The sequence below is a fragment of the Bos indicus genome, chromosome 8, assembly GCF_029378745.1.
Source record: "Bos indicus isolate NIAB-ARS_2022 breed Sahiwal x Tharparkar chromosome 8, NIAB-ARS_B.indTharparkar_mat_pri_1.0, whole genome shotgun sequence".
In the NCBI taxonomy this organism is placed as follows: Eukaryota; Metazoa; Chordata; class Mammalia; order Artiodactyla; family Bovidae; genus Bos; species Bos indicus.
This window is the reverse complement of record NC_091767.1, coordinates 67200275-67227351: the sequence shown is the minus strand read 5'-3', so window position 1 is coordinate 67227351 and position 27077 is coordinate 67200275. Positions and strand designations below refer to the sequence as shown.

The 27077-nt window shown below is 37.8% G+C and overlaps 1 protein-coding gene across 1 annotated transcript; it reads right to left on the bottom strand.

Moving 5' to 3' along the window:
- Window positions 1-907: 907 nt before the first annotated feature.
- On the bottom strand, window positions 908-27077 carry ATP6V1B2 (ATPase H+ transporting V1 subunit B2). Its single transcript, XM_019966287.2, has 14 exons — window positions 26898-27077; window positions 18980-19035; window positions 14502-14600; window positions 13190-13283; window positions 12958-13035; window positions 12373-12512; window positions 11933-12034; window positions 11464-11561; window positions 10727-10850; window positions 8652-8802; window positions 7160-7242; window positions 5801-5905; window positions 4441-4570; window positions 908-2358 (listed from the first exon to the last, which is right to left on the bottom strand). The coding sequence occupies exons 1-14, from the start codon at window positions 27031-27033 to the stop codon at window positions 2219-2221; spliced, it is 1536 nt and encodes a 511-aa protein (XP_019821846.1). The 5' UTR covers window positions 27034-27077; the 3' UTR covers window positions 908-2218.

Here is a 27077-nt window from a genome sequence, read left to right as displayed (position 1 = left end):
GCAAAGAAAACTTTTTCTCTTTAAAAAATTCAATCACAGTGAGAGTCCACATTAAAGCATAACTTTAACTGGTCTTTTAGTTAAGTCTTATCACTGGCACAAAGAGGTACACTAAGAAAATGTTTTCACTAAAAGGTAACAAACTAACAAGAGCGCTACTTAACTAACTAATCCTGAGTATCATTTAAGAGTAGTTAAGTCTTCCTTAATAAAGCTTTGTTATTAAAAGTGGCCCACTGTAAGAGTGCCTGCCATGGACCCAGCACTGTCTTAGTGTTTCACATACAAAACCTCAAGTCCATATAATAAGCCTACAAGGAACACAGATCTGTTAAGTGACTTAGCAAGATCACATGCTGAGCAGCAGCACCAGACTCAGAACCCAGGTCTCCCTATTCTTGCCATGACAGAGCCTTTCCTCCACATCTGAATGCGCTTTGAGTTGAGGAGGGGAAAGAAGTGGGAGGCTGCCGTGATGCCACGTTCTTGTGCTTTAACCGCTATGTTTTCCTTATATACTGGACACCTGTTTCAGATTTTATTGGAAATAAGTTTCAGCCTGCTTCAGTATGTCTTTCACTTTCTATTTATTACCCTCTTTCATTCGTGGCAGACAGGCTCTCAAAGTCTGGAGAATGTTTGCAACAAACAATGCTATAACAACCTTAGGGACTCCCGACCCTGAATCAAACTGTAATACAGTGGAAGACGTATTATAGAAAAGAGCTCGTAAGGGCAACCTACAATGCAGACAGGTATACAAAACATGGTTCCCCTGTAAGAGGACCTGGTTCACAACATTGGTTATGATGCTCAAAACTGTGAATCAAAGAGGTGCATTATTATTATATACTTGCTCTTTGCTACTACTTTTTTGATGAGAAGATACAGAGTCACTATAGGTAACTTTCATTTAATTTAATATTTATTTTCATTTTATATCCAGGTCACATTTTCTACATTAAAATATAATCATGCTGTCCTCCCCCACCCCCACCCCCTACACCTTCAGAGAAAAAACTGAAGAACTTTACACAACTTGAAAGAAAGATGGAATGCACGGAGAAGCTGCTATTGCACCCAAGGAACAAAGAACACAGAGACCCAACAGGAGACACGTCAGAAGTGCATAGAAGACAGCTCAGGGCTCGCAGCAGGAAGGAGGAAGAATTAAAAGGCTAAAGCTTTTAATGCTGTCACTTGTGCCACAAGACTACCCTGAAAAGGCAAAGAGGTTGAAAAGCAGGACCCAACAGGGGATTTCCCAAAGGCTACTATCTAACAGAGTTTAAAATATCCATACATTAAATTAAAAAAATCCATAAACAGAAGTGCTTTCTCTTCCCCACTTGCCTTTCTAGCATCTGGTCAACATTCTAGAAACTTAAAACCACTGTTGGCATGTCCAAGTGTAGAAAGGATTTTTTTTTTAACTCTTAAACAATTGTATCCCAACTCTTTCCAAGCAAAGTTCTATTAATTATTGTAATGATGATTTTTCTGCATGGAAACCCAGTAAGGATCATTAGGACAGGGCATCTTGCTGCTCAGAGCGATGCCAGCAGGGCAAAAGTGGCATGATTCTGTGTTATTCATAGGGAGGAAGAGCAGTAAGACATGGAGGTTGAAGCTAATCCGTACCAAAGAGGAAATGGAAACTCCTTTTCTAGTCTATCTATTAGACAGGAAAGAGCAGGCGGGCAGTAAAAAACCATCTGCTGAGAGCAGCGGCACAGACCCCGAGGCATACCAAAATCTAAAACCAGCGCTCAGGAAAGCCTCTTGGCTCTGAGAAGTGTCTTTCAGACCCCTCTCTTGTCCCTAGCTTGGAGACCAAAGCACTGTAACTTCAGATAGTGATACTATTGCCAGGGTGGAGAGGCAAGGGCTAAGAGACCCCAATAATGAGGACACTAGGCAGTAAGGTACACCACTATGTACAAATACACACATTGATGAAAAACTCCACCTCCAACTCTCAGCTGCTTTGAAGAAAGCGTTGGAAGGATCCAGGTTTTTCTAAACAGGGGATATTTTAAAGTCTGTTAGCAGTTTAAAACATTGCAACACTGGCACAGTATGTTACCTAGTCTTTGTTTTTAATTACAGGGTAACACAGTAAACTCCAACACAAAGGTGGGGATGGGGGAGTGCAAAAGGAATAAAGAAAATAGAACCAGTACTTCACAAGAGCATCGAGCCAGCGATGAAGTAGCAGCTAATGCTTCGCAGAGTCTCGAGGGTAGAATTCGCTCAGGGTGCTCTGAGGGATCCTCTTCAGCATTTCTTTGGGGAAGATTCGGAGCAGTTGCCAGCCAATGTCCAAAGTCTCATACACAGTGCGGTTTTCATAAGGACCTTACAAAAAATTGAGATCAGATGAGTAAAGGCCAACTACTGTTAACTTACCAGAGAGTTATTCAAAAGTTACTCTGTTATGGGCCTAGCACTGGGAGCATGAAGTATAAAAAAGAGACACAAATAGCTAGGTCCCCCTGGACTGGATGTGACTGAATGTAGAAATGAGGGTTTAGACATAAGAATAAGTGAAAAGGGAGAAAGCCGCAGGGAGAAACATCGGGTAGTCATGAGCGTGTGTACACACACACATGCCTTTTTCTGATAACTGGGTGGGCTCTAAATAGATTCCAAGGAATACAGAAACTAGAGTCAGGGTTTTATCCAGGGAGTAATGAGAAAACTGTTCCTCAGAAAAAAGAGGCCAGCCTGAAGGAGTCTAGTACAGACACATAAGAAGCCTAAATGCCAATTACGCTCCTGAATAGGGCAGTGGTTTTCAAAGTTGTTATTGCCATTATTATTTTTAATAGCAAAGTCATCCTTATCCTGCAAATGAATCTCATATTTTGGCTAAGGAGTTAGAGTTCTTGGTCCTTTTTTCTACCAGAATTAATTGTTATCCTTTAAAGTAAGGTTCTACATAATTTTTTTTTTTAAGAAAACCCAGCAATCATATTTGGGGGATTTTTAATGTTAATAAAAACACATCTTTTATAAATACCAATGAGGTAAAAAACAGAGTTCATCAGCATTAGCAGACCAAACAAAACAGCTCAAAAGCCCTGCACATGCTATGTGATTAAAACCACCACAGACTTTTTAACAGAAGGACACTCAATATAGTTAACAGTAAATTTACTTCAGCAATGGTATAGAGAGCTGGGGAGACTGGTGAAGACACAGGCCACGGACGAGGAGAGAAGGACTAGACTAGGTCTTCCGACTCAGAGAGGACAGAGGTCAGTATAGCTTCAACATCACCCAGAAACGTCAAAACAGACTCTCTGGCCCCACCCAGATCTACTGAATCAGATCTGCATTTCAACAAGCTCCCCTTGAATCAACAAGATTCAAAGGTGTGTTCAATTTTGAGAAACACTGGCCTAAGTTACATTAGGAACAACAACAACAAAAAAAACAGAACAGGATGTTTTAAAGGAGAACAATGCAAAGTAGCCAATATTTAATGATGGAAAATAAATGAAAAAGGTTAAGAATCCCTAATTCCTGAGCCTGGGCTAACTGGGACAATGGTCATGCGAGAGGTAGACAGAAATTGAAAAGGGAATTAGTTGCTAGGCAGGTGGTCAGTTGGGAAAATCCTCTGCTTCTCACCATGAGAAGTCTGAGAAGGTAGTGGCACAAACAAAGTTATCCCAGTTAGAGACGTGGGATTAGAGCTTCAGAAAGAGGCTGCTGCTGCTGCTAAGTCGCTTCAGTCATGTCCGACTCTGTGCGACCCCATAGACGGCAGCCTGCTAGGCTCCCCCGTCCCTGGGATTCTCCAGGTAAGAACACTAGAGTGGGTTGCCATTTCCTTCTCCAATGCATGAAAGTGAAAAGTGAAAGTGAAGTCGCTCAGTCGTTCCCGACTCTTAGCAACCCCATGGACTGCAGCCTACCAGGCTCCTCCATCCGTGGGATTTTCCAGGCAAGAGTACTGGAGTGGGGTGCCATTGCCTTCTCCCAGAAAGAGGCTAAAGGCTCATAAACAGGAAGTCAGTCAGTGTAGCGGGAAAAGCACAGAAAGAAGAGGTAATTAAGCTTTTGGAAACATTAACAATTAAGAAGCAAGAAGATAGGAAATCAGGAAGATGAAGATAGATGGACTGGAAAAGTCTGAAAGCCCCAAAACCAGAGAAGAGCACTCCAGAGAGGTTAAGAAGAAGGGACAAGGGAGGCAGCAGAGCAGAAGGCTGGTTGTAAGAAGGGAAAGAGTAAGACAGGAGCCAAATAACTGGATCAAGGAGTTGAAGGCAGAGGGCTAAGAAGAAAGACATGGCAAGTGGCTGAAAGAACCTCTTCTCCGATCAGAAGGAAAACTGCATGGAGACCAATGTAAATTCTCTCAGACTAGGAAAGAAGTCCTCAAAACTACCTAGGATGCTGTTTATATTCATGGGAAAACAGTCATCTTACCCTGAGCAATAAAGTTCCTCTCAAACTTCTGCAGAAATTCCAAGTAAAGAAGATCATCTGAGGTAAGAGCTTCTTCTCCAACGACAGCTTTCATGGCTTGTACATCCTTACCAATAGCATAGCACGCATACTACAGAGACAAAAGCAGAGATGAGGTTTTATAAATATTAAGAATAATCTGGGCTACAGAAGTGTACTGCTACAGCTATCTTCACAGGATTTCATACTACTTCCAAATGTAATTCACAAAGTTCATATGCAAGTCAGAAAGACTTTATTATACAGTAATCTCACTCAGAAAGGAATCTTCAGGCACACAGTACATCAACATTACAAACAATGTACAAAAAAATGCTCTCTCAACGTATCAATGAGCTTACATTTTGTAGAGCATTTTCATATAACTTACACTATGAGAGAAATCCATCTCTAAATTCTATTCAAAAAAATACTTATGATGTTAGTAGGTTTATCATGCCTATTTTAAGGTCAAATGCATTTTCCTTTAATTATGCTTGCTATACAATCTCAGGGCTATAGAAACCAAGGATTTCACAGAATATATATGTACCCCTTAGTGTTCTGGTGATTGCCTACTATGTTAAACAAAAAATAAGGTAGAATATTCTTCCAGAAATACTGTATAATTACTATTAAGGTTATTAATAAAAACTTAAAGGCTTTAGGCCTTGATTTTTTTACTTAAAAACTAATTCATACACTATGGGAGGCAGGTCTCAAGCATGTGGTTCTTTTTTTTCCTTGTCTTTAAACTTTATTCGCATCTGAGACTGGAGAGGGGATGGGGTGGGAGGGATCAAGGACCTGAGGAGCAGGTGGGAAGACCTATCTCACTCAGGACACATGAGTCCTTACACAGCTGTCAGGTGGACGAACTGAGTGGAGAGGGGAAAGGTCTCCTCTTTGCTGACAACTGGCAACTCAGGGAGAGACCCTGGGCCCCACGCCAGATAGAAGCAGTGAGCCACACCCAAGGGCCAGCTTCTAAGACCTAAGTAGCTATGTGCTTAGTCACTCAGTCATGTCCGACTCTCTGTGACCCTTTGGGCTGTAGCCTGCTAGGCTCCTCTGTCCATAGGATTTCCCAGGCAATGATACTGGAGTGGTTTGCCATTTCCTTCTCCTAGGCATGTGATTTTTGATCTTTGTCATGAGCATTTATTTATCCTTATGAGAAAACTACTAGGCTCTAATGAATTCCACCGATATTCCACTATTCTATATTACACTCCTGCTTTAATGGGGGAGAAGAAAAGTGATGTGGAAAAAAGACAAGAGGTGTTAAGAAAGCAGAAGGAATGAACTAAGAAAGCACTCATTCTGGAGAGCACACACATACCAGCTGGTTAGACACATCGGCGTGATCCTTTCTGGTCATGCCTTCTCCAATAGCAGACTTCATCAACCGCGACAAGGAGGGCAGCACATTAATGGGTGGATAAATCTTGGGTAAAATGGGAAGGGAGAAAATATATTTAAGTACAAAATTCAAGCTTTACTGGTAGTAAAGGATTGTGAAGCTCATTATTATTATTTAAATTGGATAAAGCTGCTGCTTTTGCTTTCTAGATGAGTCCTAATATCTTTTCCTGATAAGGAAGAAATATTTTAAAGCTTAAGACTTCTTCTGCGAAATCAAATCCAAAAAGTAAAATCTACAAAACAGTACAAGATTATATTAAAAAAACTGAAATTTCAAAATCTGTCTGCAATATCAAATCCAAAATGGTTCTGAACTCTCATAAAATTACACATAAAAAGATTTAACAATTTCATCAAAAAGCTCATTATTAGATGCTGGCATCTATTAAAGAATAATTAAAAGATTCCATTTTTGATTTCTCAGCATAAAAAAGAATGATATCTTGCTGCTTGTGACAACATGGATGCACCATGAGGGCACTATGCTAAGTGAAATAAGTCAGAGATAAAAAGATAAAAGAGAAATATGTATAATGTATAAAAAAGGAGAATATGTACAAACTCACATCCATGAGATCTTAAAAAACAAATTGTTGAGCTCACAGAGAACAAACTGGTGGCTGCCTGAGGCAAGGGATGGGGGTGGGAAAAACGGGTGAGGGAGATCAAAGGGTAAGTGGTGACGTCAGTAAGTCACATGGATGGAATGATCAGCATGGTGGCTGTGTAAGCTAATAACGCTGTACTGCGTATTTAAAGGTAGCTAGAAGACTGGATCTCCAAAATTCTCATCTTAAGAAAAAAAACTTTAACTATGTAAGGTGACACGTTAACTGGGCTTACTGTGGTGATCATTTTGCAACAAATACAAATATCAAACCATCACACTGTACACCTGTGACTAATGAAATGTTATGTCAATTATACCTCAATTAAAAATAACAATAAAAAGGAAAATAATCTGAAAAATCTATTTTTATATTAGTAACAAAACTGGTGGACCATGCCATTTTGGAATAAAGACCCGAAAAGAGTTCTTTGAGACAATGGACTCTACTTTAAGGCATAAGGAAAGTGGAAATTTAATTTTTAATTCTGGCAGTCTTCTCCACACTAGGATTTTAGTATTACAGAAATGACAGTTTCATAGTCATATTAAAAACAATTCAAGTTGGTGTTTTCTAAATAAATAATTCCTAAGAGCAAAGTCAGAGACACTAAAGAATAACTGAAGAATAGATGTGTAAGCTTATGGCACTGCACAAGTGTTCAATACCTGTCTGTTGTGTAGCTGTCTGTCCACATAGATCTGCCCCTCTGTAATATATCCAGTCAAGTCAGGGATTGGGTGAGTGATATCTACCAGAGGAAGACATGTGATGTTAGTTACTGTCCATCTCATATAAACAAACCCACAGGAAGTCGATCTGTACTACTTAAAATATATAAATATAAAATAATATGTGCTATATAAAATAATTTTCTGTGATGATGGAAAAATTCTTTATCTGTGCTATGCAATATGGCAGCCACTGGTCAAATGTGGCTACTGAACACATGAAATGTGGCTACTGTGACTGAAATGTTTTATTTCAAAACTTTATCTGATTTTAATAAAGTTTAGAATTTAAACAGCCAAAATGGTTAGAGGTTACCACAGTGGCCAGTTTAACTTACTTGGTTGCAGCACAGATACGTGTTGACGCAAGTTAAATTAGTTACATTCATAAAAAGCACTATTTCTCCTAGATGTGCTGCCTCTCCCCCAAGTATAAATAACGTTCCATTTAAACACAAAGTTCGCTTGCAGAGATTTGACCATCTGATGTATACTGAGACAGCACTCTTCCATAAGTTATCCCAGATGGGTACCCAACATTTCAACATGGGAAATACAAACAGGCTAAACAAGTAACGCAGCACTACAGGCAGCACCAGCAGGCCCTACAGAGCAAGGTGTCCCTAGTCTGTTCAGAGAGCAATCTTGTAGCTACTTCCTTGGAACAAATCATCGTCACATCTGAGGTAGTACTCAGACTGCCTGGGTTCTAAAGCCACCACTTCCTATTCGGGACACTTTACCTCCCCGTGCCTCACAGCAGAGCAGACACCTCAAAGTCACCATGAAGATCAAATGAGTCAATATTTACAAAACACTTGAAACAGTGCTCAGTTATAGTTCTTACTGTTTCTGAAAATATTCTGTAAAAGTATTAAAAAAAAAAACTGAGATAAAGACAAAAAGACACTAACATAAGGGGAATGCTGAAAGTCTCACCCAGGAGCTGCTGGGCGGACACCCAGGCAGGCACTGCACTGTGCGCTTACAGACATGGTAATTTTTAACAAGCCTTGTCAGTCATTCTACCTCCAGTCTTGTGGCATTTGCTACTTGTGCTCTTTATCTGGCACCTAAGCTACCTTAAATTACTGGTGCACATATATAAAGAAAACATCCAAGTAGAATGAGTAGTTTACAATAAGAAGAGCTCATACGTTTTAAAAAATTTCCTTACATCTGGACCAGTGGACTGCAAATAGCAGACACTAAATACTAGCTAATTAATAAAAATTAAAATTACAAGAAAATTTTTTCTACTAAAGAATAATTATAGGTAGTTTTGAAATGAAAAAATTTTATTAGAAACAAATCAATAGGTAAACTCAACTCCTGGAGAATACTCTCAAAACGATAGTGATATTCTCTCTTGAAATTAAAGCCCTTTACAATGATCAGGCCTGCTATAATCCAAAGACGCAAAACTTACCATCGTTAGGCATGGTGAGAATAGGAATTTGAGTAATAGAGCCATTTCGACCTTCCACTCGACCAGCACGTTCATATATTGTGGCTAAATCTGTATACATGTAACCTGGGAAACCTCGTCGACCAGGAACCTCTTCCCTGGCTGCTGAAACCTGACAGTGAGTCAAGGAGAATAGTATCACATACCAGAATATGAGAACTAACGCTTGGTTAGAACATGTTTGTTTGAATAGACCAAATTACAAAGTCAGAAATATCATCTTGTTCATTTTAAGTATTGTCTCATTAAGAAAAATCTAGCAACAAAATTTCAGATTATTCTACAACAGAAATGTTGACAAGTGGGGACCAGAAGCTTTTTGTTAAAATCATTATTGCCATAACAAGAATCTTTAAATAGCTTGCCAGAAGAAAATCCAGCTTGCAATTTTATAAATCAAAGGAAGTCCATTTTAAAACCAAGAGAACACTCTCAGTTCACACGATTTATTTCATCTTATGTATCCTGCAGACTTACATAGACTAACTCTGAAAAAAATCAAAAGGGAAAAAATATATATATATATATATACATAAATCATTTGATGCATTTTATGTGTGTGTGCTTAGTCGTATCTGATTCTGCAAACCCACGGACTGTAGCCTGCCAGGCTCCTCTGTCCATGGGATTTCCCAGGCAAGAATGGAGTGAGTTGCCATTTCCTTCTCCAGATATACTTTACATACATCATTTAATTTAATCCTCACAAGAACTCTAATGAAGAAGTTAATATTAACCCCAATTTACAACTGGAATCAAGGGCCAGATAATTTCCCTAGATCACTGCACAAGAACAGTAATAAAAGGTCTTTCTCTCGGAGACATGCACACTAGAATATTATGTATACATATTAATCTACAACCACTAAGAACCCTAAAGCATGAAGCCCAACTGCTAAGTGCTACTTCGGCACCTCCAAGAGTACGCTCCATCAGAGCTACTCAAACTGTGGCCTGCAGACCAGTTTTTATCAATGTGGCATGCTGCAGTCCATGGGGTCACAGTCATACATGACTTAGCAACTGAACATCAAAGGAGATCATGTAGAAAGCAAGATAAACATATAGAAAACTTAAGTGTCTATTTGACAGAATAGCTGTCTGTTGAATCTAATAATTTTTTTTAAAGGGCTTTTAAATTGTCTTTCTTAAAAATTTTCACTAATACTTATTTTCACTGCCTTTTATGTAAGTATGGATGGATGGATGGGAGAAAAAAAGTCCTTCAATGGAAAAGCACCAAAGCAGAGTGAGATATGGTGACAGATCTTAAGGAATTTTAAGAAGCTAGATATTTATATAGCAAGTCTCTTCAGAAGTCTTTTTCTCTTTTTTACATACTTAAAAGAGCAACTCATTCAAAATTTCCTAACTTGCATCAGAACACACCCCACACTTCTGGATGCTAGAATCTTACATTGTTTCTAAATACTGAGTTTTCTGAAGGGAAAAAAGTTCTGAAGAGGGTTCTGCCAGAGTATAATCTTTATTTATGTAAATAAATAAAAATTTACATCACTGAAAATGAAATTCCTGGAAAGGGCTAAAAATGGACTGTCCAGAGAGACAGAACTTCCTGGTAGAGTAGCTGATTAAATAGCTTGCATGATTTACTCTCTTTAAGAATCCAATCTTTTTCTTTTTTAGTATTTATTTAATCACTCATTCATTGGCTGTGTCACATCTTAGTTGCAGCACACGGGCTTAGCTGCTCCGTGGCATGTGGAAACCTAGTTCTCTCACCTGGGATCAAACACACGACCCCTGCACTAGAAGGTGGATTCTTAACCACTGGACCACCAGGAAAAGTCCTGAGAATCCAGTCTTAATCAATGGAGACAGTGACAGTATGATAAACAGGCTAATAATTTAAATCTCATTTTCAATCATTTCAACTAGGCTGACAAAAATAGTATTTTCTTTCCTGATTAAGGTGTTACACTAACATATGAATAATTAATTTTAAAAAATGATTAAAAAAAAATGAAAACTTGCAGAGCAACAAGATAACCTACTGTAATTAAGAGAAAAATTACCTCTCGAAGTGCTTCAGCATAAGAACTCATGTCTGTTAGGATAACCAATACATGTTTCTCACACTGATAGGCCAGGAACTCGGCCGTGGTTAGAGCCAATCGAGGAGTGATAATTCGCTCAATACTGAAATGAAACATTAAGTACTATGTCACGCAGACAAAAAGGCCAAAAACAAAATAAAATGATTCCGGAAATAACAGTACAATCTCCCATTTAAAGTTTTACACAAACTGAGGAAGGTGAAGCAATTACTACTTTAAAAGTCTTAAGGCAGAGTTCTTTTATGTATTTACTCAGTGCTACACAGCTAAATTGACTATTTTATAAATGCCCCATAATTTCTCAGAACTACATAGTTCTCAAAATCTAGCAAGAAAGGAAGCGAGTGAGAAGGAGAAAGGAGGAAACAACAGGGGCCAGATTTTACAGGCAAGAGGAAAAAGTCATTTACTGAGTATGGCCATGTGCTAAGTAACTTATTATCTCATTTAATATGCACAACTCTGTGAGACAAGTATTATTTATCACATTTTACAAAAGAAGACATTGAGCTTCAGAGCCTAAATGACTTGCCCAAAACCAAGTGACCTGCAAAAAGCAGAGCTGGAATTTACATATGGTTATCTTATTCCTAGGCCCATGAAGCTTTCATTATGTTTTACCTCCCTAGTCTAAGGTAATATTTTTGACCAGAAGCATGTGTAAACAGAGAGAAACAGCATATTTGTTTACTTACGTTGGGTCATTAGCCAAGTTCAAAAACAGGCAGACATTGTCCATTGAGCCATTTTCCTCAAAGTCAGATTTGAAGAACCGGGCAGTTTCCATGTTTACCTAAATAGCAATGACTTCATCAGTGCTCAGAGACGCAAGATTCTCAGTATTTCTTTTTCTTTTTTTCCCCCAGCATTTATTTCTAATGAAGGCCAAGCTATAGATATGCACTGCTCCTTCTTCTAAAGCTTCAGGTACTCCCAAAACATTCACAAAAGCCAAGAGAGTAAACAGTCAGCTTTGGGCACAAAGAGAATTATTCTTATATTCCAGTCAACTGCTAAATACTAATCCATGGTTTGCCCAAAATACCAAGTTGAAACTTCTCTACCTAGAGATAAATTGAATGATACATGTGTATTTTTCTACACTGTTTTAAGAACATAAGCAATTTTACATTTCATTCTAAAATAGGAAAAGATTATACTTACACCCATAGCAGCAAATACAATCGCAAAATTTTCCTCACTGTAGTCCACTACATCTTTGGACTTTTTTACCAAACCAGCCTGGCGACAGATTTGAGCTGCAATCTGATGGGGAGTATAAAAGGACAGGGTTGAAAGCTAAAATAATATTTTCTATAACAAAATAACCTTTATCCTACACTTTTGGGAATTAAATCACAAATGAAATTGGGATGTCTTAAAGGTCTTTCCCTAACAAAATTATTCTGCAATTTTTGCAAAGATTCCTAAGAGTAAGGAAGAAGTCAGATACACATGGATAAGAGAGTCAATGGAACTGGATGATATAAACAGTAACACTGAGTATTTACCTTGAAAATCCTTTAGTTGGTTTCTCACTAACAGTGAAACATTTGGAGATCCTTTCTTCTTAAATTTCACATCAAATAAATTCTAGTTCTCACCTCATTGTGCGGTAAGCCAGCAGCAGAGAAGATAGGAATCTTCTGCCCCCGAGCAATACTGTTCATGCCATCTATGGCCGAAATGCCAGTCTGAATCATCTCCTCTGGATAGATTCGACATTGAGGGTTGATTGGCTGGCCTAATGCATTTCCAAAAGAGAACATTGATACATATATATTTTAAGACTACAGTCATATAAAGCATTTATTTCTACTCAAAAAATGAGTTATTTTTGAAATCTGAAACTTTTTTCCATTAATATTTTGTAGATTAATAAATTATATAGTGTAGCAAGAGAGAAATCCTAATTTCAAAGCCATTATGGCTCTACTACTTATATTTCAGATACATTGTAATATTATAGTAACATATAGTAATATTTTACAATATCTTGTAGTATTTGACATAAAAAATTAAGATAAGCTCTGGGAAAACTAAAATTACTAAATAATTAACAAAATAACTAATTAAATATGAAGCATGTTGGTTATCTACTTAAGTATCATAAAAATCATCCTTTCTCTGACAAAGGTATAAGACAGATGTTATTTCCTCTAAACACAAAATCCATTTTCTGTCCCTACCCATGATGTCAAGGAAGTCTTCAGCCAGGACAACAGGACCTCTGTCAATGGGTTTTCCTGATCCATTGAATACCCGACCTGTTAAACAATGACAAGGCAGTACAGAGAATACAATGACTCAAATATTCACTTTTTTAACTGTGTTTTTAAACATTCACTTAAAAAAACTACATGGAAGTATGTTAAAAAGTAAACAGATCTCTGCTCAGAATGAATAACAGTATTTGTTTACCAAGCATATCCTCAGACACTGGCGTTCGGAGAATATCCCCGGTAAACTCACAGGACGTTTTCTTGGCATCTATACCTGAAGTCCCTTCAAATACCTATCAAGAAAGAAAACAGAAGAGTAAAGAAATTTGATCATAAGTGCTTAAAATTTATTTGCCTCTTAAATGGCCCTTATAAAGTAAAATACATAAATGTATATACTACTTTTAATATCACTAACAAAGAAGTGTTCATGGTAGGTGATGAACCAAACCTCCACCTCTTAACCAGGGTCATGCCTGCAGGCCAAACCTATTAAGCAAGCTAAGAATGTGTGTGTGTGTGTGTGTGTGTGTGTGTGTTTACAGTTTTAAAGGGTGGTTTTCTTAAAAAAAAAAAAAAAGAAGAAGGGAAAGAAAGTGTAAAGACCATGCAACAGAGGAGACCTTAGATAAAACCTCACAAAGCCTAAAAACATGCACTATCTGGCCCCTTACAAAAATTCTGTTGACCTCTGCTTTAGATTACTTTTTAGTTGTTGTTCAGTCGCTTAGTTGTGTCTGTCTCTGCAATCCCATGGACTGCAGCACGCCAGGCTTCTCTGTCCTTGGCCATCTCCTAGAGCTTGCTCAAACTCATGTCTATTGAGTCAGTGATGCCATCCATATTACTTTTTAGGGCAATATGTTATTCTAGAAAACTGCCACTTTCTAGTCAGTAACATTAAAAACTAGACTTATCAGAGACAATTTACAGACACAGACTCAGATCTTGTTTTGGTTTCAACCCACAAGCTGTGAATTCTGTTTTTTTGTCTCTGTCTTTCTATGTGATTATCTGCTTCATTTTACCAATCAAAAAAAAAAAAAGCCATTTTACCAGTGGAGCTATTGGGCTAGAATGCACATAGGTGGCAGACATTTGGCAAGAAAACAAGAAAAATTTATTTTCTTCCCTTACAGTCAGTAACCAATCTCTAAAGAAACAGAGGGGTCATGTGGTAGAAATGCATTAGATATGTACCATTTTATTATAAAATAGGCTTTGCACTAGACGGTCTTATGCAACTGCATGCTAATCTAAGTGTTCTGAGCACCTTCAATGGAAGTTAAGCTAAGCTGTGATGTTCAGTAGGTTCTGTGTACTAAATGCATTTTCAACTTAAATGGTATGTTCAACTTACTGACAGGTTTATCAAGCTGTCACCCCATAAGTAAGTCAAGGAAGATCTGTATACTTATGTGATAATCACCAGAAAACACTACTGGTGTTTCTTATGCTTTTTTGTGATTAGAAAAATGTTCAACTGGCCAGATTTTTCAAGTAATGCTTACCTGAACCACAGCTTTGGAACCACTAACTTCTAGAACTTGCCCACTCCGCTTCGTCCCATCAGGTAGAGTTAAGTGCACAATCTCAGCATATCTGGGAAACTAAATAGTAAAAAAACAAAGGCTCAATAAACCAATGTTCTAGAAGCCCAAATGCTCTCTAGGCTCTATCACAGCACACATGCTTGTGCAATCCCTACACGGCCCCTATACATGCAGGTATACATCAAGAGGTTAAAATATCCGCAGGTAGTTTAAGTCCTTAAAACACTCACTGCTGGCACACATTCTGGCAAACACAGCAAAAGGCATAGAAAGAAGAATCTTGATTCTATGGAAACACAGCAGTTAATTCTTTTTTCTTCCATGTATATTTTTAAGTTTTCAGACTATAGAAAGATGATAAAACTAACAACTATGTTCCCTCTACTCAGCAATGATGCTTGCTTCTGGGCTGTTTAATCACTAATCATCTTGTGCTGTTGGAGAATAGGAATAAAATGCAACTAAACAACAAAATAATTACTCATTATAAATAATGCTAATATACCCCCCTCAATATACACTTCTCCTAACCAGAAGTGTATTCCTCTAGTCCATTTTAATATTTTAAATTGCATGTTTCCAAAAATGTACCGTTAATGTTTCATTTGCCTAAAAGGGAACATACTAAACATATCATCTTGCAATTTGGTTTTTTCCCACTTGCCTGAATATTTTCGGTCCGTCATGGTAATATTTAAGATAAAGTCAAGTTGATATTACATTTCATCCAGCTGTTCTTCTATCACTGGTGTTCAAGGTTGTTCCAAATTTATACTAGTACAAACATACTGCAATGGACATTCTCACATGTGGCGTCTCATGCAAGTGGGTCTAAGTTTCCCTACGGTATTTAGTTACCTAGTGGCAGGTTACAGGTTGTGTCCATTTTTCTGCGAAATTACTCTGCAAAGGAGTAATCTTTACAATTTCCTAGTAGCATAGAAAAGTATCTTTTCCCTACATCTTTGCCAATCTTACATCATCAAACTTTAATTTTTACCATTTTGATAAAATAAAGAATAGTATCTTTCAATTTGCATTTTTCTGATTCTACTAAGCATCTTTTCATATTCACTGACAATTCTGACTTCACTTCCTGTAACTGGCTTATTAACATATTTTCCTCATTTTTCAACTGAATCTGCTTATTCTAATTTACTTTTAGATAAGTCTCATAGATTCTGAATATTAATCCTTTTCCAAGTATCTGCTCCCAGTCTGTTTTTTAAATTTTATTTATGGTAATCTTAATCATACAGAAGTTTTTGCAATAAAATGACTTATTTGCCTTTATGATTTGCCTCTTTTTTGTAGGAAAACCTTCCAATCTAAAATCACAAATAAAAATGGTCTTCCATATTGTCTTCTGATAGATTTTTCATGTTTAGGTCTTTAATCCATTTGGATTTATTTCTGGTAAGTAACTGTATTTTTCTCATTTTTCTTTTCTATACAGGAAGCCAAATGCCCCAACTCTTATGTACTGAGTAACACAAATAGCCCCCAGTGACTTGTAATGTAGCCTTTATCATTTATCAAGTCAAATTCTCAGGTGTGAGAAGAGCTGGTTTTAAGAATCTTAATTTTGTTCCACTGAAATGCCTGCTCACTCCTGCACCAAATCTTTATTATCTGCTTCTAACTGATTTTGTCACCTGGGGAGAATTCTGAGTCTTTTCATTCATGGGTATGGAATCTCCTCTTATTTGAAGTCTTCTTTTATGTCTTTCAACAAAGTTTCACAGTTTTCTGTAAAAAGTTACTAGTTATTCCAGTAGTTACTCCTGGCATACAAAACACTAATGATTTCTACAGACTGATCTTCTGTATCCAGCAACACTGTTTACCACCACTGTTTTTAACAGTCTGTCCACTGAATGACTTGTGTTTTCCGTTTAATCATAGTACCAAGAAATGATGATAGTTGTGCCTTTTCCTTTTTAATCCCTATATCCCCTAATTTCTTTTTCCCGCAACACTGATCAGGGTTCAAGCAAAAGGATAAACAAAGACGGACAGTGGTGGTGACAATGGGCCCCCTCATCTTGTTCCTGACTTAAATGGGAATGTTCCCAGAGTCTCCCCTTAAGGATGCTGTTTGTGGTAGGTTATGGTGGATAGCCTTTAAGAGATTTTGAAAGTTTGTTCTATCCCTTACTTCTAAAACCACCTTCTTTTTCTTCTTTTTTTTGTTTTGTAAAGAAGCAAGTAATTTTATCCGGTATATTTTTGGTATTTACTGAAAAAAGCATAAGCTTTCTCTAGCTTAATCTATGAATGACCTGAATTATACTGACATTTTCTAATATCAAATCATCTTTGTATTACTAGGATAAATTCGACTTTGTCATAATTCTGTTGACTTTTTAAAACATGCTCTTGCTAATATCCAATACGTGGATATTAGCAAGAGCATGTTTTAGTGGATATTAGCAAGAACATGTTTTAAAAAGTCAACAGAATTATGACAAAGTCGAATTTATCCTAGTAATACAAAGATGATTTGATATTAGAAAATGTCAGTATAATTCAGGTCATTCATAGATTAAGCTAGAGAAAGCTTATGCTTTTTTCAGTAAATACCAAAAATATACCGGATAAAATTACTTATGCTCACAGTTTGGAATCTGTGCCTGTGAGTGAGAATAACTTTACTATTTCTTTTCTGATACTATCTTTTCTCTGGTTTGGGAATGAAAGATGTGCTACCTTCAGAAAATGAGTTAAATATAGCAGTCTCCATCATCTATTCTGATACAATTTGTATAAAATTATATATTCCTTGATCCTAGTATATGCATTATGGCATATAAATTCTTACAACTACCTAAGCTTTATTTACCAGTTTTTCCTCAGTTGGAGTTATACCCCAAACATTCAATAAAACTTTCTCAGCTTTCTTAAAATTACTTCCTCCAAGATGTTTTCGAAGTCCTTCCCATTACTGACTCTCATAGTATCTTGTACTTACCCTTCACAGTCCTTACCAATTAGACATTTACATATTTGTACTGTATATTTTTGGTGCTGAGTTCAACATTTAATATACTCGAAACATGAGTATTTTTAGACTGTTTGAAAGTATGTTTATGCTTCATATTTTTAAAATATAAGCCCCCAATTTTATCTAAGAAGAAGTATATAAAAAAGAATAAAGGACAAAGATAAGTATTTAAAACAAATATTTAAAACAAAATATTAAAAATTTTTTTATTTAAAAAAATTTTAAATAAAAATATTTTAAAATATTTAAATAAAACAAAGTATTTAAAACAAATAATGTTCCAAATACTTTCTCAAAAAAGAAAAGTGTATGCTCCATCCTTTCACAAAACATTAATGGACATCTGCATACATGTACAACTTCAGTGCTACATACTGAAGCTCTGAATCAAATTGCATACTAGCTATGGCCAGGAGTAAGCTACATGCTTAATCTGATTTGTATAGGTACCCTGTCATGCATAAAAATATTAACTTAAATAAAGCTGAACAGACAATGCACTTTGCACTCTTTTAGGAAATGTCTTTTGATTACTTTCTGCATCTAGAAGGGCCACATGCCAAACATACTTTCGTCATTACTTCTTTCAACCAACTAATAAATGGGTACCTTTTCCCCAATCCACTCTCAACAACAACCAAAGCAGAATTACTGGGCATATTACACAAATTATTTCCTCTGAAGATATTTTAATCACAGAACTCAGGAGGCTTCACCCAAGGTACTCAATTATAAACTGTATTACATGCCTCTTTTTCTAAGATAATTCTTATTATATAGGTGTGGCTAAAAAAAAAAATGTAACAAAAGAGTCTTTCAACAAACTGAATAGGTAAAAGCTATTCTTCACTTTATGGTTTTAGCCGCTGTTGAGATAACCTGTCGTTTATTCATTACTTGAACACCAGTGTCAGGTCCTCAAAGATAAAGTTCATTGTTTATTCACTTAAAGACCTTAAAATTTAGTAGAGAAAAGAAAACAAATATGTAACAAGTAGTTATAATACTGTGACAAGAGCCATAAGAAACTGTATATCTAATATCCTACAAGTCATAAAACATACTTACAAATATTACAGTTATTTCCCTAATAAACCTAGGAGGTAGAACTACATTTTTAAATTAAAAATTTTTTAATTCATTAAAATTTAATTTTAATTAAGTAAAATAATTGTATTAAAATTTAATTTTTTAAACAAATTAAAAATTTTGCAGATAAGGGACTCAAGGCCACAAGCAGAATCCACAACAGATTCAGTACTAGAATCCTATCTTCTGACTTCTGCTCTAAAATTCTTATCTCCTATGTAGCAATGACATTCAGACCAAGGAATGGCTTAAAATTTGTCATTTTTAATTATAAAAAACTACAGTTTTGAGTACTATGCTTTTAACTGCATAAATGGTTAGGTGATAAGGACAGTGGCATTACCTTAACATGGTCTAAGATCACTAGTGGACCATTAACTCCTGATACTGTCTTGTATGCTGGAAAGAAACAGAAACAGTCAGTGCCAGTCAAACAGGACACAGTCTCTATTACCTCTCTGGTATTACCAAAAATCCTCTACTTTGTCACATCCATTATTAAATGGAGCAACTCAAACAGTATGAAAGTTTTCACTGAATTCATAAATATGCCCCTATCTGTACAACTTTTCATAATTCCCCTTCATTCAACCCAAACCATGTTGAAAGTGAAAGTTAAAGTGAAGTCGCTCAGTCGTGTCCGACTCTTTGTGACCCCATGGACTGTAGCCTACCAGGCTCCTCCGTCCATGGGATTTTCCAGGCAAGAGTACTGGAGTGGGTTGCCATTTCCTTTTCCAGAGGATCTTCCCGACCCAGGGATCGAACCCGCGTCTCCCGCATTGTAGGCAGACGCTTTACCGTCTGAGCCACCAGGCAAACCTCAAACCATGTTGAATTCTTACTATAAATGACACTGCTTCAAGGACCCAGGCTACAAAAACAAAGGCAAAGAGAGAGAGTTTCTAAGAGTCCACAATTTTATGAGGAGGAGGGGAGTTAAGGGTTCTAACAGAGGTGTTCAGAGATCTGTGGAGCATGGGGAAGACAGTGCAGCTGTTCTTATTTAGAAGAAAAATGGTTTTATAGAAAAGGTGGCACTTAGCAAAGTAGACAGAAAAGAGGAAGGGAACCCCTTTTAAGCAAAAGTGACAAAACTCATGAAAGAAATCTGAGAAAAAGTAGTCTGTTAAGATAAAAAACCATCATTAAATGGTACCATAAAAACTGTGAAAAAAGAGCTTATGAAGGGGGATAAAAGGCCAGAGAACATACAAGTATCCTATAAAAAAAAAAGTCAAATGTTACTGTCATTGTAGAAGCTTACATTTTCTACTGCAAATTATGCATAGCATCAAGCTACCCAAATCCCTCATTTTAGAAAAGATGTAGCCATCGGTGAACCACAACACAGCTCCATACCTGCCAAGTGTAATTAATAGTAATCATGTATAAATCAGAACTCAGGAGAGCAAATCCAACAATGTCAGAATTAACTAAATTTCATAATCAGAAAAGCTGAAAAAACAAATGAAATAATTTATAAGAAGCTGTTAATTAGTTGGGAAATTTTCACTTGCGTGATTTCTTATGAGGTCTTACACAGAAATTTCTGCATGAATGTAAATGCCCAAGAATAAGGAAACCATTTAAACAAGCAGTCTGATCACTCAAGGAGCTTCAGAATTTAAAGACACAATTTCTTTAGCCAGGAAGCAGTGCTCTGGTACAAACAGAGAGAGAGAGCAGGCAAGCACTATCAGGACACTTGTTTTCATTCTGAGGACATTTACCTCTTGACACCAAATATTTGCTTGAATACATTTATAACTGTAATGATCAACAGAGGTCCCTGCTGCTGCTGCTAAGTCACTTCAGTCGTGTCCGTCTCTGTGCGACCCCATAGACGGCAGCCCACCAGGCTCCCCCATCCCTGGGATTCTCCAGGCAAGAACACTGGAGTGGGTTGCCATTTCCTTCTCCAATGCATGAAAGTGTAAAGTGAAAGTGAAGTCGCTCGGTCATGTCTTAGTGATCCCACGGGCTACAGCCTACCAGGCTCCTCCATCCATGGGATTTTCCAGGCAAGAGTCCTGGAGTGGGGTGCCACTGCCTTCTCCGAACAGAAGTCCCTACATACTCTTTTTTTCTTCAACCTTCGATAAAAAGGAAGTCACAACCTGAACGGATGTCCACGTAAACAAGTTAATTATGCCTCCAAGATTTTCCCAAATGGCTCAAGTGGTCAGGAATACACCTGCAATGTAAGACACACAGGAGATGTGGGTTCGATCCTTGTGTCAGGAAGATCCCCTGGAGGAGGAAACAGCAATCCACTCCAGTATTCTTGCCTGGGAAATCCCATGGACAGAGGAGGCTGGTGGGCTACAATTCATGGGGTCGCAAAGAGTAGGTAGGATATGACTGTACACCCAAGCAAGCAAGCAATTCGAGATTATTAGAAAGATCTCAATTGTTATATTTTCTACTACTTTTATGGTAATCCTCTGGACTCTTTTTTTTTTTTTTAACACTTTTTTATTACAAGACTACCGAGCATACGTGGAAATTCATCCTGGTGACTGTATCTAAAGCACAGATATTTGGAGGAAAAAAAAAGAATAAACAGATTCATTAAATTATGATATGATTAAATCGACCAAATACAAAATGTAATACAGTCAGAAAAAAAGTTGTAAAATATAGTTTACAATAATTATTCACATTCAAGGCTGTACATCCATACAGATAACAACGTGGCCCCAAACATGAATTCAAGCCAAATAATTCATATATTAGATTTTAAATAACAGACTGAACTAGAGGCCAACAATAGCCAGCAAATAACTTTATACAAGAATAAAAATACAAAAGCGCTTTCAATGCATTGTTTTCATAGGTTCTTCTTTTTTTTTTTTTTTTAACTTTACAATATTGTATTGGTTTTGCCATATATCAACATGAATCCGCCACAGGTATACACATGTTCCCCATCCTGAACCCTCCTCCCTCCTCCCTCGCTTTGCCTGTACATCACAGTTACAGCTACAGACCAGGTAGAGAATACTACACATGTTATAACTGACTGCCACCAACCTGAAAAACAGTTAACATACTACTGATTCATCCTCCCTACTGTTTTAAAAATAATTCCTACCCCTGAAACAATTTCTTCCTTGTCTTATTTTATTTTTGGCAGTGTCACCTGGTGTGAGGGACTGTAGTTCCCTGATCGGGGACTGAACCCAGGCCAGGAAGCTAAAAGTGCAGAGTCCTAACCACTGGACATCAGGGAATTCCCTGATTTTTCTCATTTTTTAAGAATACTTTTGTGTATATAATTTTGAAAAAAATTTTATTGGCATATAGTTGATTTACAATGTTGTGTTAGTTTCAGATGTTCTGCAAAGTGAATCAGTTATATACACACACACACACACAATTTACTCTTTTTAGATTCTTTCCCTCGTTGTTCTCATTTTAAGATTCCAAATATTGATTTTCAATGATTTTCTAGAATTGCTATGAGGATATGCAAAGTGAACTACATTAGAAACACATTTTCTTAGCACCTGGCTTTTAAAACACTGACCTTTTCAAAAACCTTAACAGTTGGGAACAGGAGGAGAGAGTGGGCCAGTGAGGGTAGGGGAATTCAGTTTTGAGATTTATAGGCAACTGCTGACTGTAACATCAGTAAAACGCTTCAGGTTCTGAAATTCTCTTTTACTTTCTGGAAAAAATTTGCAACTTCTTTGAATTTTTAACCTCTTCAACAATGATCCTTTAGAATCTCATGTTTAATTTCAAGCTCATTCAAAACTATGAAGTTTTGCCAGTCACAAGACAAAAGTATGACCAAGAAAAAAACCACTAATGATTGCTTTTCCTGGAAAGAGTGAATCAAGTTGATTGCTATTATAGAAGACAAGATTCTACTTCATCACAGTCTCAAAATTTAAAACAATGTACGTAGCCTTCAAAAAAGCCAAGAACCATTCAAATTGATCAATACCAAAACCACCAATAATATTTAATAAGTACTCGACAGGAATTCTTTTTTAATCTCCATAACAGGTCTATGAGCTAATGACTATTATTCCAAGTGTTTTTTCCCCCCAGAAATTAAGTAACTTCCCTAAGGATCTGAACGTATACAGTCCACCTCCAGTCACTTTTTCTTTAACTCTGTGCTACAGCTCAGATTCTAAAACTGAACCGGTCCTTTTCTGTGATCTGCGACATTCTTGTGTCATTACTGAAAAATAATCTTTCTCCAATGGAGTGCAGGCATTAGAAAAGTTAAAACAGAAAAGGGAGAAACTGATGGAGATGCTTCAGCAGTTTTCTCTCACTGGTAAGCACCAGAAGACCACTTCAGATAAAAAGCAGAGTTTAAGCAACATGCTTGATTTAAATTAAAGTTGGATACAAAATAAACTAATACATGGCATAATCCAAACTAAACAGAATATATTACCAAAACAAACTGCTCCACCCTTGCAGAACATCTTCAGATAAGCTACCTTGTTTCAGTTCACAACAACACACTGGGAGGCAGGCAAGGCTGACATACACATTCCACACTTGAACTACATCTCTGAGAGAGCTGTTACTAAATCAAAGAGCGAGGGCTAAAATTACTTTTGTTTGTTTGTGCCCCCTTCTCCTAATTCTAAGTTTGTACTCTATAACCCTTAGTCTCCAGTATAATTTAAAAATATGGAGATAACACAGTTCCTAGCATTAGACTACAAACGGGGAGAAGACAGTTTATATACAAACTATAGCTCCTTTCCATAATAAAAACACGGTGGTGGGGGGAGGGCGGGGAAGACAAGCAGAGAAAACAACATCAAACACCACCTTTTATCTCTCAACAACATTTGCCCAGCTTTCCACATCATTATTGAGCTTCCAAGGTGGCACTAGTGGTAAAGAATGCACCTGCCAATGCAGAAAACATAAGAGATGCAGGTTCGATTCCTGGGTCAGAAGATTGCCTGGCAACTCACTCCAGTATTCTTGCCTGGAGAACCCCAATGTACAGAGAAGCCTGGTGGGCTACACTCCATAGGGTGGCAAAGAGTCATACACAACTGAAGCGACTAAGCACGCACACACACCTCACCATTACTATTAACAGCCCAAAGCAAAGACAACTGTTTAGAGTAAAGCTGCCAAAGACACTAAGCTTTCTTCAAAATATCAAAATCCATTCACAAATTACATAAATATGCCTGTGTTTGACAATTATAATGACCACTCTTCTCTTGAAAATTCCAAACAAACAAGAACTTCGGTCTGCAAGAAATGATTAGAACTTTTGACAACAAAGCAGACATGGTTACATCTTTGATCCTGAATATTTAGGGAGGTGATAAATATTTAGACAACATCTTAAACCCCAAATCTACAAAGGTTTTAAGAAGCACATACTTGGTCAGATGACATCCTCTTCCTCCTACAGGATACAAGACTGTTCAACAGATCTAACACTCTTAATGATTGTGAAACTTTCAAAGAGAAAATTCAACAACCATTGCACAATATGGGATCTAGTCCTTCAGCCTCTTCCTTACCAGCAAAACAAAACCAGAATCATCATCATCTATTGTGCAAGAAAAGTAGAGACCCACACCTTGCAGGGGGCAAGGAGAGAGAGGTTCTAGAAAAAGGCCAGGCCAATGATTCCTTTACTGGACTTTTCACTGAGGTTAGGTTTACTTTATGACATAAGAACTGCAAGACAGGCGGACCTAGGATCTCAAGAAACAGGAGATTAAATCAAAATGTTTAACATCCAAAAGCTCTAAGTGTATTACTGAATCTTGCTCAAAGTATAAAAGAAAATCAAGTTTTATTTCCTTGTGACTAGAAATTTAACCAATGTGCTCAAGATTATTTCAAGTCTGCAGATCTCATTTTCCAGACCTTGTTAACAGCCCCATAATCCCCCAATTTTTCAACCAGCATCCTATTTGTACAGTGGAACTGCCAATATTCCACTCCTTTATTCAAAAAACACACATTAACTATAACTTTTCACTTAGGATGGTAACATCTTTAATTAGAAAAGTGACAAGGTTAATCAATATTTATTCAGAAGTGATTAAAGTGTTAACCAGAATCAAGAATGTAGCAATGTAAGAAAAAAATGACAAATGCTGTTAGCTGTTAGCATACGTATGGTATCATTTGTGCTTTTTAGAATAATCCAGACATAGAAGGAAAACTCCAACCAAGTACACCAACTCCCTACTCCTGCTCCATCCACATTAAGGATTCAAACACTAAACTATTAGAATAAGGGGTTTAAATACAAGCTACACAACAATTACAAAACAGAATGCCTTTTATGTGTGAGCACTGGACTAGGCACTGAGGATACAAAAAGGATTCCTGAACCACAAAGTTTCAGTTTTAAGCATTGTGTTGCAATCCTGCATCTTATCAGGGGGAATCTCATCTCCTGAAGTTCTTCAGCCACTGCTAAGCACACACAGACTGTCCAGAAATCATACCTCCCTTAAGAGCTCACAACCTTACTCATGGAGTACTCTTTCAACTACGTTTCAGTTGATACTCTGAATTGAGACTGAGTGAATAATTATATGGAAAAATGACTACTGCCTCTTCTAATCTTTTCCTAGAAGCACCACTAATGTCTTATCTGTTCCACCCAAAGAACATCAAAGCATACAAATGCAATTACTGAGAGTATCTGTAATTGTTAGGCACAAATGTATTCTTATGAATGCAACTTCTGTCAATTTCTTGAAATATTTACTTCAGCTCACACAAACTCCCAACTGGTATTCTCTAATGCAAATAATTGCCATTATAAAAAGCACATGGTGGGGGGGGGGGCGAAAAATTAGAAGTTTGGAATTACAATTTATATACTATTAGCCAATAGGACATACTGTACAGCACAGGGAACTATACTCAATATCTTGTAATAACCTTTATGATTTTATAATTATAAATTAATTTAATAACAGTATAATGGGAAAAATCTAAAAAGGGAAACACACACACACACATATATACATACATATAACTGAATCATTTTGCGGTACACCTGAAACTAACACAACGTTGTAGATCAACTATATCCCAAAAAAGAAAAAAAAAGCACATCTCAGCAAACCTATGATCAAGTCTTTCCTCCTTCTTCACACTGCAGTGCTGTCACATGACCCAGTGACTGATCAGGATGGGATTAGTCAGGAGGAGAGCGCCCAGACTGAAACCCTTCATCTGAAATTCTTTTTAACCCAAGAGCCACCCACAAATAGGCACTCTGGCAATTAACTAGTGTTGGGAAACATCAGGTGCTTTCCTAAATTGTAAAGAGTATACTTTCAGGGCTCATCCCCAATGCCTAAAGGTGGTCTGATGATACACAATCTTAATGATTAGTTTCTGTTGGAATGGCTGAGCAGTCCATTTAAGCCTGGTTATCAGGATTTTTTCACAATAACATTTTAAACATGCCTCTGCATATGTTTTGCATATATTCTACATACACAGGCAAAACTGCTTGTCTTCCTTAAGACAATCTTGCACTCAAGTTAATGGTAAGGAAAAAGGTCCAGCAGGAATGAAGACATCTGGAATTTTCCTGCTTTGTCAGTAATTAGGTGTCTAAAGCCTGGCAAGCCCTGTCTCTCTCAGAACCTTAGGCTTCTCACTGTAAAATGAGAGGCTTAGACTAGGATGACCTGCGGGGTACTTTTCAGCTCTGGCTTTCGCTGGTATTTAGATGTCCTCCTGCGGGGCTGCCTCTTCACCGAACAACATCTCCCTCTGCCTGTGGAACTGACCTCCATCCGAGAAAAGCCTGACCACGTCAGCGATGACACTACACCGTCTCCCTCGGCAGGACCTCAGAACCTGCCCTGAGGTCCACACCCGAGGCAAAGGGATGAGGAGGGGCGTTCCCTTGACCCTTGCAGATCCAAAAGAGGCCAGCAGAAGATCAGGAGGAGAGCTGCAAGGAGCGGCCTTGCCTCCAGGACAGGAAGCAAGCGCCTAAGCAGGCTCCAGCCTCGGGAAGCTGCACAGGGTAGGCAACAGACCGAAGCCCACCAACCCAGGAAGAAGTTCCCGATGGTGCTCTTCCCCTTAGTCCACCGCTGGCATGGAAATTAAGAGTCACTGAAAATCTCCTTCTAGAGAGAGACGCGGAGGTCGGGGTAGAGGGGCACGAGATCGGAAAACAACCCTCCCCACCCCACCCACCCCTCTGGTTAAGCAGGTGAGTGGGAGCAAGGGGCTAAGAGCAGACAGGATTCGTCTTGCTTTCTGATACTTACTGAGACGAGGCTGGGAGAGGTAGTTCCGGCTAACTGCCAGCGCCTGCTCTCGAGACCCCGCCAGGGGCCCGCTGGTGGGTACTGGTAGCTCAGGCGCGGCCCCGTTCACGATCCCCCGCATCGCCCGCAGCGCCATCTTGTCTCCTCCGTCCCGACTGGCCCCGCAGCGACACCGCGCAG

Coding starts and splice junctions, on each gene's coding strand:
- ATP6V1B2 (XM_019966287.2), bottom strand. CDS start 27,033: ATGGCGCTGCGGGCGATGCGGGGGATCGTGAACGGGGCCGCGCCTGAG. Junction 14,601..18,979: donor TGATCTTAGACCATGTTAAG/GTAATGCCACTG, acceptor TTTACTATTTAG/TTTCCCAGATATGCTGAGAT. Junction 2,359..4,440: donor GAGGAACTTTATTGCTCAGG/GTAAGATGACTG, acceptor ATTTTTTGTAAG/GTCCTTATGAAAACCGCACT.